Consider the following 14,152-nt stretch of genomic DNA (forward strand, 5'->3'; position numbering starts at 1 on the left):
TTGGGGTCAGATGTGTAGCTCTTTATTTTCCTCTCCCTCACTCTGCTCCAACATCCAGCATAAGGCACTACCCCCAAGCAGGAGGCTGGGAGGGCAACTGGGAACTCGGTGTGAGGGGGTCTGCTGGAGCAGACGGAGTTGCTTCAATGTCACTCTCCTTTCAAGAGAAGCTGCTATTTCAGGGTAAATGGAGTTCGTTCTCATCCATGGTTAAAAGTGGATTGAGACACTCTACAGAGAATTCCATCTTCTTTTTAAGGAACACAGCTGAACGACTTCACAAGGGAAATTTTGATATTTAAAAATCAGTGTCTCTCACTTCCCACTCCATCCGCCACCTCCCTTTCTAAGCTCAGAGCACAGCGTTTCTGCGGTCCAACCAGGAGTCTCTCCAGGAAGGGGCTTCAGAGTTTTGGGCCCCTGATGGAGTGGGCTCACTTGCTGGCTGTGAACGCCTGGATTCCTGTGATAGCTCTCCCAAGGATTAGGGCGTGAATGTCATGTGTACCTGGACAAGATTAATATAGAGTCAGTTTGGAATCTTCACAGCTCACAACTTCCCTTTAAAATCAATTTTTATGTTCCCCCAGGCCACTGTTTTAGAACAGACCCACAGAGATGGTGAATGCTGACAGCTGCCGGGAGACCCACGCCTTAGTGACTGCCTCAAGGAGAAGGCTGAGAGGCCACCATTTGAGCCACACTGAGAAATTTTTTTTCAATTTTTTGTAATGCACCTTGGCAGGAAAAAAACCAAAAACCCAAAGCTCCTTGTGCTGAACTCCCAAAATGCAGTAAGTCTAGGCCCTGCTGTGGGCCCAGCCTTCATGCTCCCCACACTTGGCAAGTTAACCGCCACCCCCACCTCCGTTGATTAAACGTTTGATATTTCAACCTGGCCATGCTTCCTTTCACAGAGCCTGAAAATACCCCTGAGCTCCAAGGCAACACGACAGGCCCTTTCTTACTCTCAGGAGGGACGAGAGGGACAGCACATCAGAAATGCAGTCAGTTGCCTCTGCTGACCTCTGCCCACCTAAGGCTGCCCCTCCCAGAGAGTCCCACACCTCACAACCTCGGGTCTCATCCTTTGCTCCTCCCTGGCTCCTTGGGGCAGAAGGCAGATTGTAGCCTCCCTTTTAGAGGCGATTCTGTTTACTTCCCCAAGCACAAATCTATTTTTTTTTTTAGATAGAGTTTCACTCTGTCACCTAGGCTGGAGTGCAGTGGGGTGATCATAGCTCACTGTAACCTCAAACTCCTGGGCTCAAGCAATCTTCCCACCTCAGCCTCCCAAAGTGCTGGGATTATAGGTGTGAACCACTACGCCTAGCCCCTAAAGCACCAAATCTGACCTATCCCCGCTCTGTATAAAACCGTCTCACAGCCCCCTCTGCTTGTCCTCAGGGTCATTTCCACACTTGTAGGAATGACCTACCTGCCTAATCCCCTAACCCCTAGCTGCCTAATAGATTTAGGGCTGTGGGAGTGCATGGGGAAGGTACCACACCTGCATGTGCTGTCCTGTCTGGAAGCCTCTCTGCTCAGGGGTCCTCATACCTCCCTTTTTTTTGAGACAGAGTCTTGCTCTGTCGCCAGGCACCAAGCTGGAGTGCGGTGGCATGATCTTGGCTCACTGCAACCTCCATCTCCTGGGTTCAAGCAATTCTCCTGCCTCAGCCTCCTGAGTAGCTGGGACTACAGGCACGTACCACCACACCCAGCTAATTTGCATACTTTTTAGTAGAGATGGGGTTTCACCATGTTGGCCAGGATGGTCTCAATCTCTTGACCTCATGATCCACCTGCCTCGGCTTCCCAAAGAGCTGGGATTACAGGCGTGAGCCACCGAACCCAGCCACCTTCCTCTTTTTCTGCATAGCTCACGCTGGATTTGCACTTTGATTTATTTATTTTCTCTTTTTTTTTATCTTTTTCTTTTTCTTTCTACACTATGAAGCAATGTGATATTGACTGATTGATTGATTGAGACTGAGTCTTGCTCTTGTTACCCAGGTTGGAGTGCAGTGGCACAATCTCAGCTAACTGCAACCTCCACCTCCTGGGTTCAAGTGATTCTCCTGCTTCAGCCTTCTGAGTAGCTGGGATTACAGGCGCCTGCCACCACATCTGGCTAATTTTTATATTTCTAGTAGAGACAGATATGGTTTCGCCATGTTGACCAGGCTAGTCTCAAACTCCTGATCTGCCTTGGCCTCCCAAAGTGCTGGAATTATAGGCGTAAGCCGCTGCGCCTGGCCACAGTTTTTGTGTGTGTGTGTGTGTGTGATGGGGTTTCACCATGTTGGTCAGGCTGGTCTTAAACTCCTGACCTCAGGTGATCCGCCCGCCTTGGCCTCCAAAGTGCTTGGATTACAGGCGTGAGCTACCACGCCCGGCCACTATTTTTCGTTTTTAAGTTTCTTTTTCCACATCTGTCTTCCCACCAAGCAAGAGGTTCTGGGCCCCCATAAAAATCACCATCAGTTGCAAGGTGCAAACACCATAGTCTGAAGATGATTTTTCTTTTTCTCTTAAAATGGAGCGGTGAGTCCTGTGTGTAACATCCCTCACTCCCTCACATCCACCAGCCTGCTAGGAGTCGGGCCTCATCCCTGGGCTGCCCTAGGAGCTTACTTGCCTCAGGAACATTCCTCCTCCCGAGTATGTGGGAGAAAGCTGGGAGCCCCTCGCAGGCCTGATGGGGCCTCCATGTGGTGCATGAAGCACTTCACTTCCACAATCCCTGTGTGAGCAACTCCAGATGAGGGACAGAGGGTAAAGCTCACCCTGGGTCACACTGTCACTTGGTGACAGATGGAGTTGGACTCAGGCCTGTCCCCGTCCCACCCAGCCACTGAGGCTGCAGTGGGCCCTCCGAGGTTCAGCTCCCACCTTCATAGGTGTTGACAGCCTCCAAGTTCATGGCATGCCGGATCACGTGATACTCGTCAGAAATCCCATTTCCTCCTAGCATGTCTCGGGCCTGGCGGGCGATGTCCAGGGCTTTCCCACAGTTATTCCTCTTCAGTAGAGAGACCATCTCCGGGGTGGCCCTGGGAGAGGCACATACAGGTAACAAACGTTGGGGATCCTAGCTCCTGGTGACCCAGGCAAATCTAGCCCCAGGTGGGGATTCCCCAGTGAGGGACCCATGGGGCTGTCCCCAGCCCAGCCCACCAAGGACAAGAGGGAGAGCAGAAGGTTTGGATCTCTGATGCAACCAGGCAGGAAGGACTTTTCTCTCTAGGAAGGACACAAGGTCCTCCACCCACAGCTGCGGGCCCCCGGCCCCTACCACACAGCCCCTACTTGTCCTGGTCCTTCAAGCGGCCGAGCTGCAGGCAGGCGTGAAGGCCCAGGGTGATCTCAGTGAGCATGTCTGCCAGCTTCTTCTGAATCAGCTGGTTCCTGGCCAGCGGGACACCAAACTGAATCCTAGATGGGCAACAGCAGGGTAAGGGCAAGAGGAGGCCCACTCTCCCACTCCATCCCTGTCCTGGGGCCCCCCTGCTCCAGGAAGCCTTCCCAGGCTGCCTCGGTGCCCCCGAGCCCACCCTGACCCTGCCATTGACTCAGCCCATGGCTGCTCAGAAGGACATCACTAGTCATTCCAGAGAAGGAACTCAGGCCTGGTGGGTGAGGGCCAGGGAGTCACCCATGGGGTAGAGAATGAAACCCAAGCTGCCCACACTCCTGGGGACCTCATTGTGACCCCCACACACCTGTCCAGGGCATACTGCCGGGCTGTGTGAAAGCAGAACTCTGAAGCTCCAAGCACACCCCAGGTGATGCCATACCGGGCGTTGTTCAGGCAGCCGAAGGGACCCTGTAGGGTTGAGAGGATGCCTCAGCACCACCCAAGAGACACCAAGAGGCCCTATGCAGAACCAACTTAATAGGGAAAGCTCTCTCCCCAGCCATCCAGGCAGGCGGACTCAGGTTGCCATTCAAATCCCAGAGGGCTCTGGCACTGAAGCTTGGTGCCTGCTTACTGGGTTTGCACACAGTCTCACTCAGCCTGGGATTGGGGTTCCATGCTCAAAGCTAGGAGGCTGATGGATGCCAGAAGACGCACTGTGAGTCAAACGACTGAGCTGGTTCAGGCCCAGGTATCCCGGGCAGAGCCAGGATGAGCAAGTCGGTCACCAAGCGGGCAGTTTTCAGTACACCAGTGAGTCTGGCTGAGTAAGAATCACCACTGTGTGGGCTCCACAGTGCACAGGGAGCTGGGTCCCCAGCACAGAGTCTGCCTGACGAAGGTGTACTGGCAGGTGACCCACACCCATTCCCAAAGTGGCTGCCACTCACCCCGAGGCTGGACGCACCAGGGAGCATGTTCTCTTCTGGTACCTCCACGCTGTCCATAATGATCATGCCTGTGGCCGAGGCCCGCAGTGAGAACTTGCCCTGGATCTTGGGGGCTGAGAGACCCTGCATCCCCTTCTCCAGCAGGAAGCCACGAATGCAGCCATCTTCACACCGAGCCCACACTACAAACAGGTCAGCCACAGGCGAGTTGGTGATCCTGGGGATGGAACAGTCGGTGAGGGGTCTGGCCCTGTGCCCCTGTCCACCACCTGCCCACTGCCCAGACCCCTTACCAGGTCTTGGTCCCATTGAGGGTGTAGCTCTTGTTGGATGAGTTGTAGCGGGCTCTGGTCTCCATGCTGCTGGGGTCACTTCCGCAGTTGGGCTCTGTGAGCCCAAAGCAGCCCAAGAGTTCCCCCTTGGCTGCAGGGACAAGACAAGGTCACAAGGCCGCCTGGTCCCTCATTCACTCCCCTATGCAAAAATATCCTCAAGGTGGGGTGCAGTGGCTCACGCCTGTAATCCTACCACTTTGTGAGGCCGAGGGGGGTGGATCACAAGGTCAGGAGTTCAAGACCAGCCTGGCCAAGATGGTGAAACCCCGTCTCTACTAAAAGTACAAAAAACAAATTAGTTGGGCATGGTGGCACGTGCCTGTAATCTCAGCTACTCAGGAGGCTAAGGCAGGGAACTGCCTGAACCTGGGAGGTAGAGGTTGCAGTGAGCTGAGACCATGCCACTGCACTCCAGCCTGGGATGGACAGAGCAAGATTCTGTCTCCAAAAAAAAAAAAAAAAAAAAAAAAAAAAGCAAGATGTGGTGGCAGGCACCTGTAATTCCAACTACTCAGGAGGCTGAGGCAGGAGAATCACTTGAACCTGGGCAGGGGAGGTTGCAGTGAGCCAAAATCATGCACTGCACTCCAGCCTGGGCAACACAGCAAGACTCTATCTCAAAAAAAAAAAAAAAAAAAAAAAAAAAACTGCCTAACCAACATGATGAAACCCCATCTCTACTAAAAATACAAAAAATTAGGCCAGGCAGGTTGGCTCACGGCTGTAATCTCAGCACTTTGGGAGACCGAAGTGAGCGAATCACCTGAGGTCACTTGAGTTTGAAACCAGCCTGGCCAACATGGTGAAACCCCATCTCTACTAAAAATATAAGAATTAGTTGGGCGTGGTGGTGTGTGCCTGTAATCCCAGCTATTTGGGAGGCTGAGGCAGGAAAATTGCTTGAACCCGGCAGGGAAAGACTGCAGTCAGCCAAATCAGGCCCAGCCTCAGTGACAGATGAAGACTCCATCTCAAAAATAAATAAATAAATAAAATTAAAATAACCAAAATTAGCCAGACATGGTAGCAAGCACCTGTAATCCCAGCTATTCAGCAGGCTGAGGCACAGAATCACTTGAACCCGGGAGGCTGAGGCTGCAGTGAGCTGAGATCGCACCACTGCACTCCAGCCTGGGGAACAGAGTGAGACTCTATCTCAAAAAAAAAAAAAAAAAAAATTACCCTCACCCCTGAGCCAGGCCTCATAACCAAGGTGGATCTGGCCCACTTTCAGGGCATTCCCAGGTAGCAGAGGAGACAGGTTACCCCAAAGCGATAATCACAATGCCAACATCGGGAGGAGGTCTCAGGGAGTTGGGAAGGAGTTGGCCAAACTGCAAGGGCATGAGGAGTTCAGCAGGAGGAAGTTGTGGGAAGAGCAGTCCCAGGAGAGGGAACAGGATGTACAAAGGCCTGGTGGTACTTCTGGAGAATTTGAAGTAGCTGAGTATGGCTGGGAGTAGCACTTCAGTGGCCACAGATGATGTGGGAAGGTTGGTCAGCAGAGACCTGTCACACAGGGCCTTGTGGGTTTTTTTTTAGGAGACACGGGGGTCTCTCTATGTTGCCCAGGCTGGTCTCGAACTCTTGGGCTCAAGGGATCATCTCACCTCACTCTCTCCAAGTGCCGGGATTATAGGTGTGAGCCACTGCACATGGCCAACAGAGACCTGGTGGACTTTACACTTTGGGCTGGGCTAGGGAACACAGAAAGTATAGGGAGATGACAGTGGTCACAGAGGGGGACAATCAGGCTGGCCAGGGATCAGATGTCCAGGGGAAGCCCAGGTTCTAGCAGAAGGTCCAGGTGGCCACTTATGCTACCTTTGAGATGGGGACAGAGTAGGCACAGGGCACAGCCCCACCCTTGAGTTCCAGACCTCAGGGACTGTCTTCCTTCCACCAGGCCCCATGAGCAGCCACTCACCCAGCTGGGGCAAGTACTTCTGCCGCTGTTCCTCGCTGCCGTAGGCATAGATGGGGTACATGACGAGGGAGGACTGAACACTCATCGCCGACCTGTAGCCACTGTCTACCCGCTCCAGCTCTCGGGCCAGGAGCCCATAGGCCACAGACGAAACCCCAGCACAGCCATATCCTGGTGGCAGTAAGAGGGGAAAGCAGGACAACAGAGAACACAGCCCTGCCCAGCTGGGACCCAAGAGGCAGAGCGGGATAGGGATGCACAGGAGACAGGCATCAAGCCAGCCCTAGCTGAGGTTTATTCATCTCATCTCCACAGCCACTCTCAGAGGGCGGGACAACAGCCCCACTTTACAGACTGGGAAACTGTGGAATACGGAAAGAAGGGGGTTTCAGAGAGGCAGGAGAATCACTTGAGACCAGTCTTGGGCAACATAGTAAGACGCTGTCTCTAAAAAAAAAACCAAAGGGGCCAGGTGCAGTGGCTCACACCTGTAATCTCACCACTCTAGGGGGCTGAGACAAGTGGATCACCTGAGGTCAGGAGTTCAAGACGAGCCTGGTCAACATAGTGAAACCCTGTCTCTACCAAAAATACAAAAATTAGCTCGGTGTGGTGGTGTGCCCCTGTAATCCCAGCTACTTGGGAGGCTGAGGTGGCAGAATTGCTTGAAGCTGGGAGGCAGAGGCTGCAGTGAGCCAAGATCATGCCACTGTACTCCAGCCTGGGCAACATCACAAGACCCTGCCTTAAAAAAAGGCGGGGCCAGGTGTGGTGGCTCACACCTCTAATCCTAACACTTTGGGAGGCCGAGGCAGGCGGATCACCTGAGGTCAGGAGTTTGAGACCAGCCTGGCCAACATGGTGAAACCGCATCTCTACTAACACACAAAAATGAGCCAGGTATGGTGGTAGACACCTGTAACCCCAGCTACCTGGGAGCCTAAAGAAGGAGAATCACTTAGACCCAGGAGGCAGAGGTTGCAGTGAGCCAAGATGGTGCCACTGCACTCCAGCCTGGGCAACAAGAGTGAAACAGTGTCTCAGAAAAAAAAAAAAAGACCAGGTGCAGTGGCTGACACCTGTAATCTCCCAGCACTCTGGGAGCCCAAGGTGGGTGGATCACCTGGGGTCAGGAGTTCGAGACCAGCCTGGCCAACATAGCAAAACCCCATCTCTACTAAAAATACAAAAATTAGCCAGGCCTGGTGGCATGTGCCTGTAATTCCAGCTACTGGCAGGGGCTGAGGCAGAAGGTTCGTTTGCACCCTGTAGGCAGAGTTTGCAGTGAGCCCAGACTGTGCCACTGCACTCCAACCTGGGCAACAGAGCGAGACTCCATCTCAAAAAAAAAAAAAAAAAGAAGGAAGAAGAAAAGAAAAGGAAAGGAAAAGAAAGAGAAGGAAGGAAAGAAAAAAAAGGGAGGGAGGAAGGGAGGGAAGGAAGAGGCTTTCAGAATACACTGAGGTCTGCAGTATGTGGAGAGACACTTGTTCCTACCTTTGATGGTGGGGCCCAGCACACCCAACTCCCCCATCTCCGAAATGATCTCCCGATGAAAAACTGCAAAGTGACAAGTGCCCAAATTCAGGCCCAGCCCTAGGCCACTGGAGGCCCCAGCCCCAAACACAGGGGCCTTGAGGTGGGGTGGGTGTGGCTCCAGGAGGAGCAGCAGCCTCAGAGCACCACCCCGCCTGTTCGCATACCTTCGTTGCGATTGGCCAACAGGATGCGAGGCATAAGTCTCTCCTGGCAGTAGGTGCGGAAGGTGTCCCTGATGAGGATCTCATCTGTCGTCAGCTGCTCCTCCAGCACCAGCGGGTCCTGCCAGTCAAACTTGGGATGCGAGGCTGGGGAGGGGAGCAGGATTCGCCTCGGTCCAGTCCGCCCGACCACTGCGCCCTCCCTTATTGGACCCTCAGCTCTACCCCTCCACATCCATGTCACCCCCCCACCTCAGGCTACTGCCAGTTGCAAACGAGACTGACCAGGTGACCTTTCTCCAGCCCCGCAGGCACAGCGCACTCACGACCGCAGTGCCTCTGACCCTGGCCACGACCCTGCCACCCCGTTCGGGCAGCCCTCGGATTCTGGGACAGAGTCCACCTGGGGCAGACTGACAGCTTGTCCAGGACAGGGGCAGCAGACACACGGCGCGACCAGGGGTCCTTACACTTGGCCGGTTGGCTCTGTGTCCTCCCGCCTTTCTCTGCAAACACAGAACGGGACAGTCACCCCCGGAAAGTCCCTAAACCCCCAGTTCCTCCTTCCTTCCCTCCACACTCCCGACCTCGCACTGACCGGTCTGCGCCGCCGTCGAGACCCACGTGCGAAGGACGCGCAGGCCAGGTCCGCGGCTCAGCAGCCGCGCAGAGACGCCTCCTCTCAGGGCCATGTTCTTTCAGGGCGAGCTAGCGGAGCAATGATGGCGACCTACAGGAGCGGGAGCGTCAGAGCAGAGCTCCTCTCAACCAGCGCTCGGACGACCGCACCTTCCTCACCTGGTACCTCCCGGCTCACTGGCGAGGCTAGTGCAACTGACCAAGGCCTTTGACCTCAGCAAGAGATGGGAGGAGCGGAGGCCGAGTGAGCCTTCTCATTGGCTCCTCCTAGAATCCGGCCCCTCCTCAGCTCTGTGTTTTAAAAGGGCTACGGCAGCCTTGCCTGTGGAGACAGGGTCCCCCAGACAGAGGAAGGTTGGCCCCTTTAAGAAGCGGCCGGGGAAGGGGAGGAAGCCGAGGGCGGGAAACCGATTGGCCAGCTGGGTTTCTACCTCTTATTGGCCGTATGGTAGCGTTTGACCCACTCCTGGTTGGTCAGTTGCAGGGGGTGTGTGCGGAGGAACCAAGAATTAAGCAAAGAAATTCAGGCACTAGGACCAGGAGTCCTCCCGAACCCAGGGAAGATGAGCGCCGAGTGGGCGATCTTAGCAAACCTGCCTGCCAGTCTGTTCCAGGAAGCACATAAAGATACTTGAGACTCGTGTGTGTGTGTGTGTGTGTGTAAACTTGTGTGATTCTGTGAGTCTATGTGGGTTGTGTTGTGTTGTTTTGTTTTGTTTTAGACCGAGTCTCACTCTGCCGCCCAGGCTGGAGTGCAATGCAATGGCGCCATCTCGCCTCACTGCAACCTCCGCCTCCCGGGTTCAGGTAATTCTCCTGCCTCAGTCTTCCAAGTAGCTGGGATTACAGGCGCTCATCACCACACCTGGCTAATTTTTGTATTTTTAGTAGAGCTGGGGCGTGGTGGGGGAGGTTCACCATGTTGGCCAGGCTGGTCTCGAACTCCTGACCTCAGGTGCTCCGGCTCCCTTGGCCTCCCAAAGTGCAGGGATTGCAGACGCGAGTCACCGCACCTAGCCTTGTTTTTTGTTTTTTGTTTTTTGTTTTAGACAGGGACTCATTCTGTCGTCCAGACTGGAGTGCAGTGGAGCGATCATAACTCACTGCAGCTTCCGTCTCCTGGGCTTAAGCGATCCTGCCACCTCAACCTCCAAGTATCGGGGACCACTGAAGCATGCCATCCTGCCTGGCTAATTTTTTTTTTTTTTTTTTTTTTTTTTCTGAGATGGAGTCTCATTCTGTTGCCCAGGCTGAAGTGCAGTGATGCAATCTCGGCTCACTACAACCTCCATAGGCAGAGCAGCCCCAAGGGCTGCTGGTTGCCCATTTTTATGGTTATTTGTTTATTTATTTGAGACGGCGTCTTGCTCAGTCGCCCAGGCTGGAGTGCAGTGGCGAGATCTCGGCTCACTGCAACCTCCGCCTCCCTGGTTCAAGCGATTCTCCTGACTCAGCCTCCTTAGTAGCTAGGACTACAGACACATGCCACCACGCCCGACTAATTTTTTGTATTTTTAGTAGAGACAGGGTTTCACCGTGTTAGCCAGGAAGGTCTCAATCTTCTGACCCCATGATGCACCTGCCTCAGCCTCCCAATGTGCTGGGATTAAAGCGTGAGCCACCGAACCCATTCCCATTTCTTTTTTATTTAATTAAATAAATTGGGTTTTTGTTTGTTTGTTTGTTTGTTTTTGAGACAGAGGCTTGCTCTGTCACCTGGGCTGGAGTGCAATGGTGCCATCTCAGTTCACTGCAACTTCCACCTCCCGGGCTCGTGACTCTTGTGCCTCAGCCACCCGAGTAGCTGGGATTACAACTCTTTAGTAGAGATGAGGTTTCCCCGTGTTGCCCAGGCTGGTCTTGGACTCCTGACCTCAGGTGATCCACCTGCCTTGACCTCAAAAAGTGCTAGGATTACAGGTGTGAGCCAACACACTTGGCCCTATTTTTATGGTTATTTCTTGATGATATGCATGTAGGGTTAAGGCCTACAGGATCATGGGATGTCCCCTATTGCTGTGCTGAGGCACAGGATTCGAGAAATAGAGACAAGACACAGAAGGACAAAGAAAGTGCAGGTGGGCTCTGGGGGGCCACACCACCTACAAGCGGAGACATACGTTAGGGGGCAGAGCAGTGAGTGAGATCATCTTTAAGGATAGTGATAAGGTCAAGACATTCACATGAGCGATAAACAATGGGTCCACCCCATTAGGTCATCTAGGCTAGGAGGTGGGCAGTGCACAGCAAGGGGTCCACCCCCATTAGGTCACTGAGGCAAGGAGGTGAGCTGTGCACAGCGAAGAGGATGCAGTGTGCAATATCTCTTATTAGGGGGAAGCTACTTCTAAGGAATTCTATAGGAGGATGCTTTGAGTCAGCACAGTAGCTAAAGAGCTGACAGGTTACACAGCCACCAAGGTGAGATTATACCAAAGGGGTTTTAAGCCCTTGGACGCTCTCAGGATTGCCAACCTGAGGCCAGCTTTCACAAGAACTGGACGCAAGGTACTGCAACTCCTTTTCAGGAGGACTGCCTCTTGCTCCAAGCCTGCCATACAGCAGGTGTCTTTACGATACTGAAAGCTGCTGCCCCTGCCAGCCTGCATGTAGTGCATGCCCTTTCAGGCAGAGGCACTACCGCTTGGGCCATAGATTCTTGTTTTGGTCTAACTGTTTTTCCCTTAAATCATGCTCTGCACTGTGTCAGCTCTAGACATTTCTCTGACCATAAGCAAGATATGATTATATATACATATGGCTGTTTATTCTTTAATTTATGCTTTATACCATGTCTGCTCTAGACATTCCTCCTATAAAATAAGATATATAATTATATATATATATATGAAATAACTGAGTAGTAAGATATTCTTCAGTCACTAATTGTTCCAACTATAAACAAATACATGATTATATATAAAGGATTATATAAAGGAAAGAACTGAGTAGTAACACTACAAACTAAGATATTCTTCAGGCACTAATTGTGCCAGAGGCCTGCTTAGCTCTCCTTCCTTGGTGCCCAGAAGGGGGGTTACCCACAATGCTACTAAACAAGGGGTAGATTACTCATGTCTCCCCTTTTTAGACCATATAGGGTAATTTCCTGACATTGCTATGGCACTTGTAAACTGTCATGGTGCTGATGGGAGTGCAGCAGTGAGGATGATCTGTCACTGCCATTGCCATTTTGGTTTTGGCCAGCCTCTTTGCTGCAAACTGTTTCATCAGCAAGGTCATTATGACCTGTATCTTGTGACCTAGTTTATAATTTCTGGATCACTTGAGCCCAGGAGTTCCAGACCAGCCTGGGCAACATGGCAATACTACGTATCTATAAAAAGTACAAAAATTAGCCTGGCAGGGTGGCATGGGTCTGTACTCTCAGCTGCTGGGAAGGCCACATGTCCTCAGCCACAGGGAGCCAGCCACACAGAGACATCCAAACTGTCATGCAGACCCAGGGAGACAGATCACCAAATTAACAGACTCGGACACTCACACCAGCTCCCTGGTGGCCCTGGACAGCAGGAAAGGGTGTGGGGTGAGGCTTCCCAGGGACCCCAGTCTAGAAAGGGACTTCCTACCATGACTTCTCCCGAAGCACTGCGTGGTGACTGGCATTAACCATCAATGGTTATGGGTCATATAAAAATACCTCTCCTGGGCTGGGTGCAGTGGCTGACACCTATAATCCCAGCACTTTGGGAGGCTGAGGCAGGTGGATCATTTGAGACCAGGAGTTCAAGACCAATGTGGACAACATGGTGAAACCCTGTCTCTACTAAAAATACAAAAATTAGCCCAGTGTCATTGGCCAATTACAGGCATAGGTGTGTGCCTGTAATTCCAGCTGCTCAAGAGGCTGAGGGAGAATTGCTTGAACTTGGGAGGCGAAGGTTGCAGTGAGCCAAGATGGCTCCACTGCATTCCTGCCTGGGCAATAGAGCAAGACTTTGTCTCAAAAAAAAAAAAAAATCTCCCAGCCTGGATGTGGTAACTCACACCTGTAATCCCAGCAATTTGGGATGTTGAGGTGGGTGAATCACTTGAGTCCAGGAGTTTGAGACCAGCATGGGTAACATGGCAAAACCTCATCTCTACAAATGATTAGCTGGGTATGGTGACATGTACCTGTAATCTCAGCTTATTAGGAGGCTAAGGTGGGAGGATTGCTTGAGCCCAAGAAGCAGAGGTTGCAGTGAGCTGAGATTACACTACTGAACTCCAGCCTACATAACAGAGTGAGACCCTGTCTCAAAAAAAAAAAAAAAAAAAAAAAAAAGGAAGGAAGAAAGAAAGAAAAATATCCCTCCCTGACCTCCCAGATAAAGCTTCAGCATGGGCCTGAATTTTTGGGTTTTGGGGGCTGTAAGATGGCAGGAGGCTGTAACAATAGAGGTCATATTAGAGGGCCTTACACACCCTCATCTCCTAAACTTCAGTGACACCCCTCACCTCCAACAAGCCCCTCAGACACTGTCCTCTCTTCTTTCAACCAGGTCAGGTTATACCATCCTTGTCATCTGCCTCAAGCCCCAGGGACATTGACAGCAAACATCTCCCTGCATTTAGGATTCCATAGCCTATGACTGCCCAGGGGGTTCATCTTGCCCCCTGCCCAGATAGAGCCAATTTATCCAGACAGGGGGATTGCAATAGAGAAAGTTTAATCCACATACAGCCAGCTAAATGGGAGATTATTACTTGTATCAGCCTCCCTGAAAATTCAGGGGCTAGGGTTTGTCAAGAACAGTTTGGTGGGCAGGAGGGCTAGGGAATGAATGCCTTGGATGCAGGCATGGGGGTGTGGAAAACAGTTGCTGGATTGGCTTCTTGGTGGGGACCATAGAGTAGCTGCTAGTCCCAGTGGGGTCACCCAGCTGTCAGATATGCAAAAAGCCTAAAAAGACATCTCAAAAGGCCAATCTTAGGTTCTGCAATAGTCATGTTATTTACAGGAATAATTGGGGAAGTTGAGAGTCTTGTGACCTCCAGAATAATGGCTGGTCATCACTTAACTATAACTACATCTTAGCAGAATTCAGGCCCCTCTCATCCTCCTAACCTAGTGCCTTTCCATTAGTTCCACAAAGTCAGTTTAGTTTTGGAAAGGGCTATTATCACTTATTTATTTTATTTTATTATTTATTTATTTATATCAAGATGGAGTCTCGCTGTGTCACCAGGCTGAAGTGCAGCGGCATGATCTCGGCTCACTGCAACCTTCGCCTCCT

General features: G+C 52.1%; 1 protein-coding gene across 2 annotated transcripts; it reads right to left on the reverse strand.

Annotated features, from left to right (window-relative positions):
* Nucleotides 1-6: 6 nt before the first annotated feature.
* On the reverse strand, nucleotides 7-9,176 carry GCDH (glutaryl-CoA dehydrogenase). Of its 2 annotated transcripts, XM_010329463.3 has the most exons (12): nucleotides 9,072-9,176; nucleotides 8,872-9,003; nucleotides 8,744-8,779; nucleotides 8,277-8,420; nucleotides 8,071-8,133; nucleotides 6,574-6,744; nucleotides 4,605-4,734; nucleotides 4,312-4,528; nucleotides 3,726-3,829; nucleotides 3,313-3,438; nucleotides 2,896-3,056; nucleotides 7-508 (listed from the first exon to the last, which is right to left on the reverse strand). In XM_010329463.3, exons 2-12 carry the CDS (start codon nucleotides 8,963-8,965, stop codon nucleotides 435-437), a joined length of 1,320 nt encoding a protein of 439 aa, XP_010327765.1. In that variant the 5' UTR covers nucleotides 8,966-9,003; nucleotides 9,072-9,176; the 3' UTR covers nucleotides 7-434. The 2 variants fall into 2 exon arrangements, with proteins under 2 accessions (XP_010327765.1, XP_074240660.1); XM_074384559.1 differs by having other exon boundaries at nucleotides 8,872-9,138.
* Nucleotides 9,177-14,152: the final 4,976 nt, after the last annotated feature.

Source organism: Saimiri boliviensis, chromosome 14 (genome assembly GCF_048565385.1).
Source record: "Saimiri boliviensis isolate mSaiBol1 chromosome 14, mSaiBol1.pri, whole genome shotgun sequence".
Lineage (NCBI taxonomy): Eukaryota > Metazoa > Chordata > Mammalia > Primates > Cebidae > Saimiri > Saimiri boliviensis.

Coding starts and splice junctions, on each gene's coding strand:
- GCDH (XM_010329463.3), bottom strand. CDS start 8,965: ATGGCCCTGAGAGGAGGCGTCTCTGCGCGGCTGCTGAGCCGCGGACCT. Junction 4,735..6,573: donor GAAGTACTTGCCCCAGCTGG/GTGAGTGGCTGC, acceptor TTGTCCCTGCAG/CCAAGGGGGAACTCTTGGGC. Junction 509..2,895: donor GGCTGTCAACACCTATGAAG/GTGGGAGCTGAA, acceptor AATCTTGTCCAG/GTACACATGACATTCACGCC.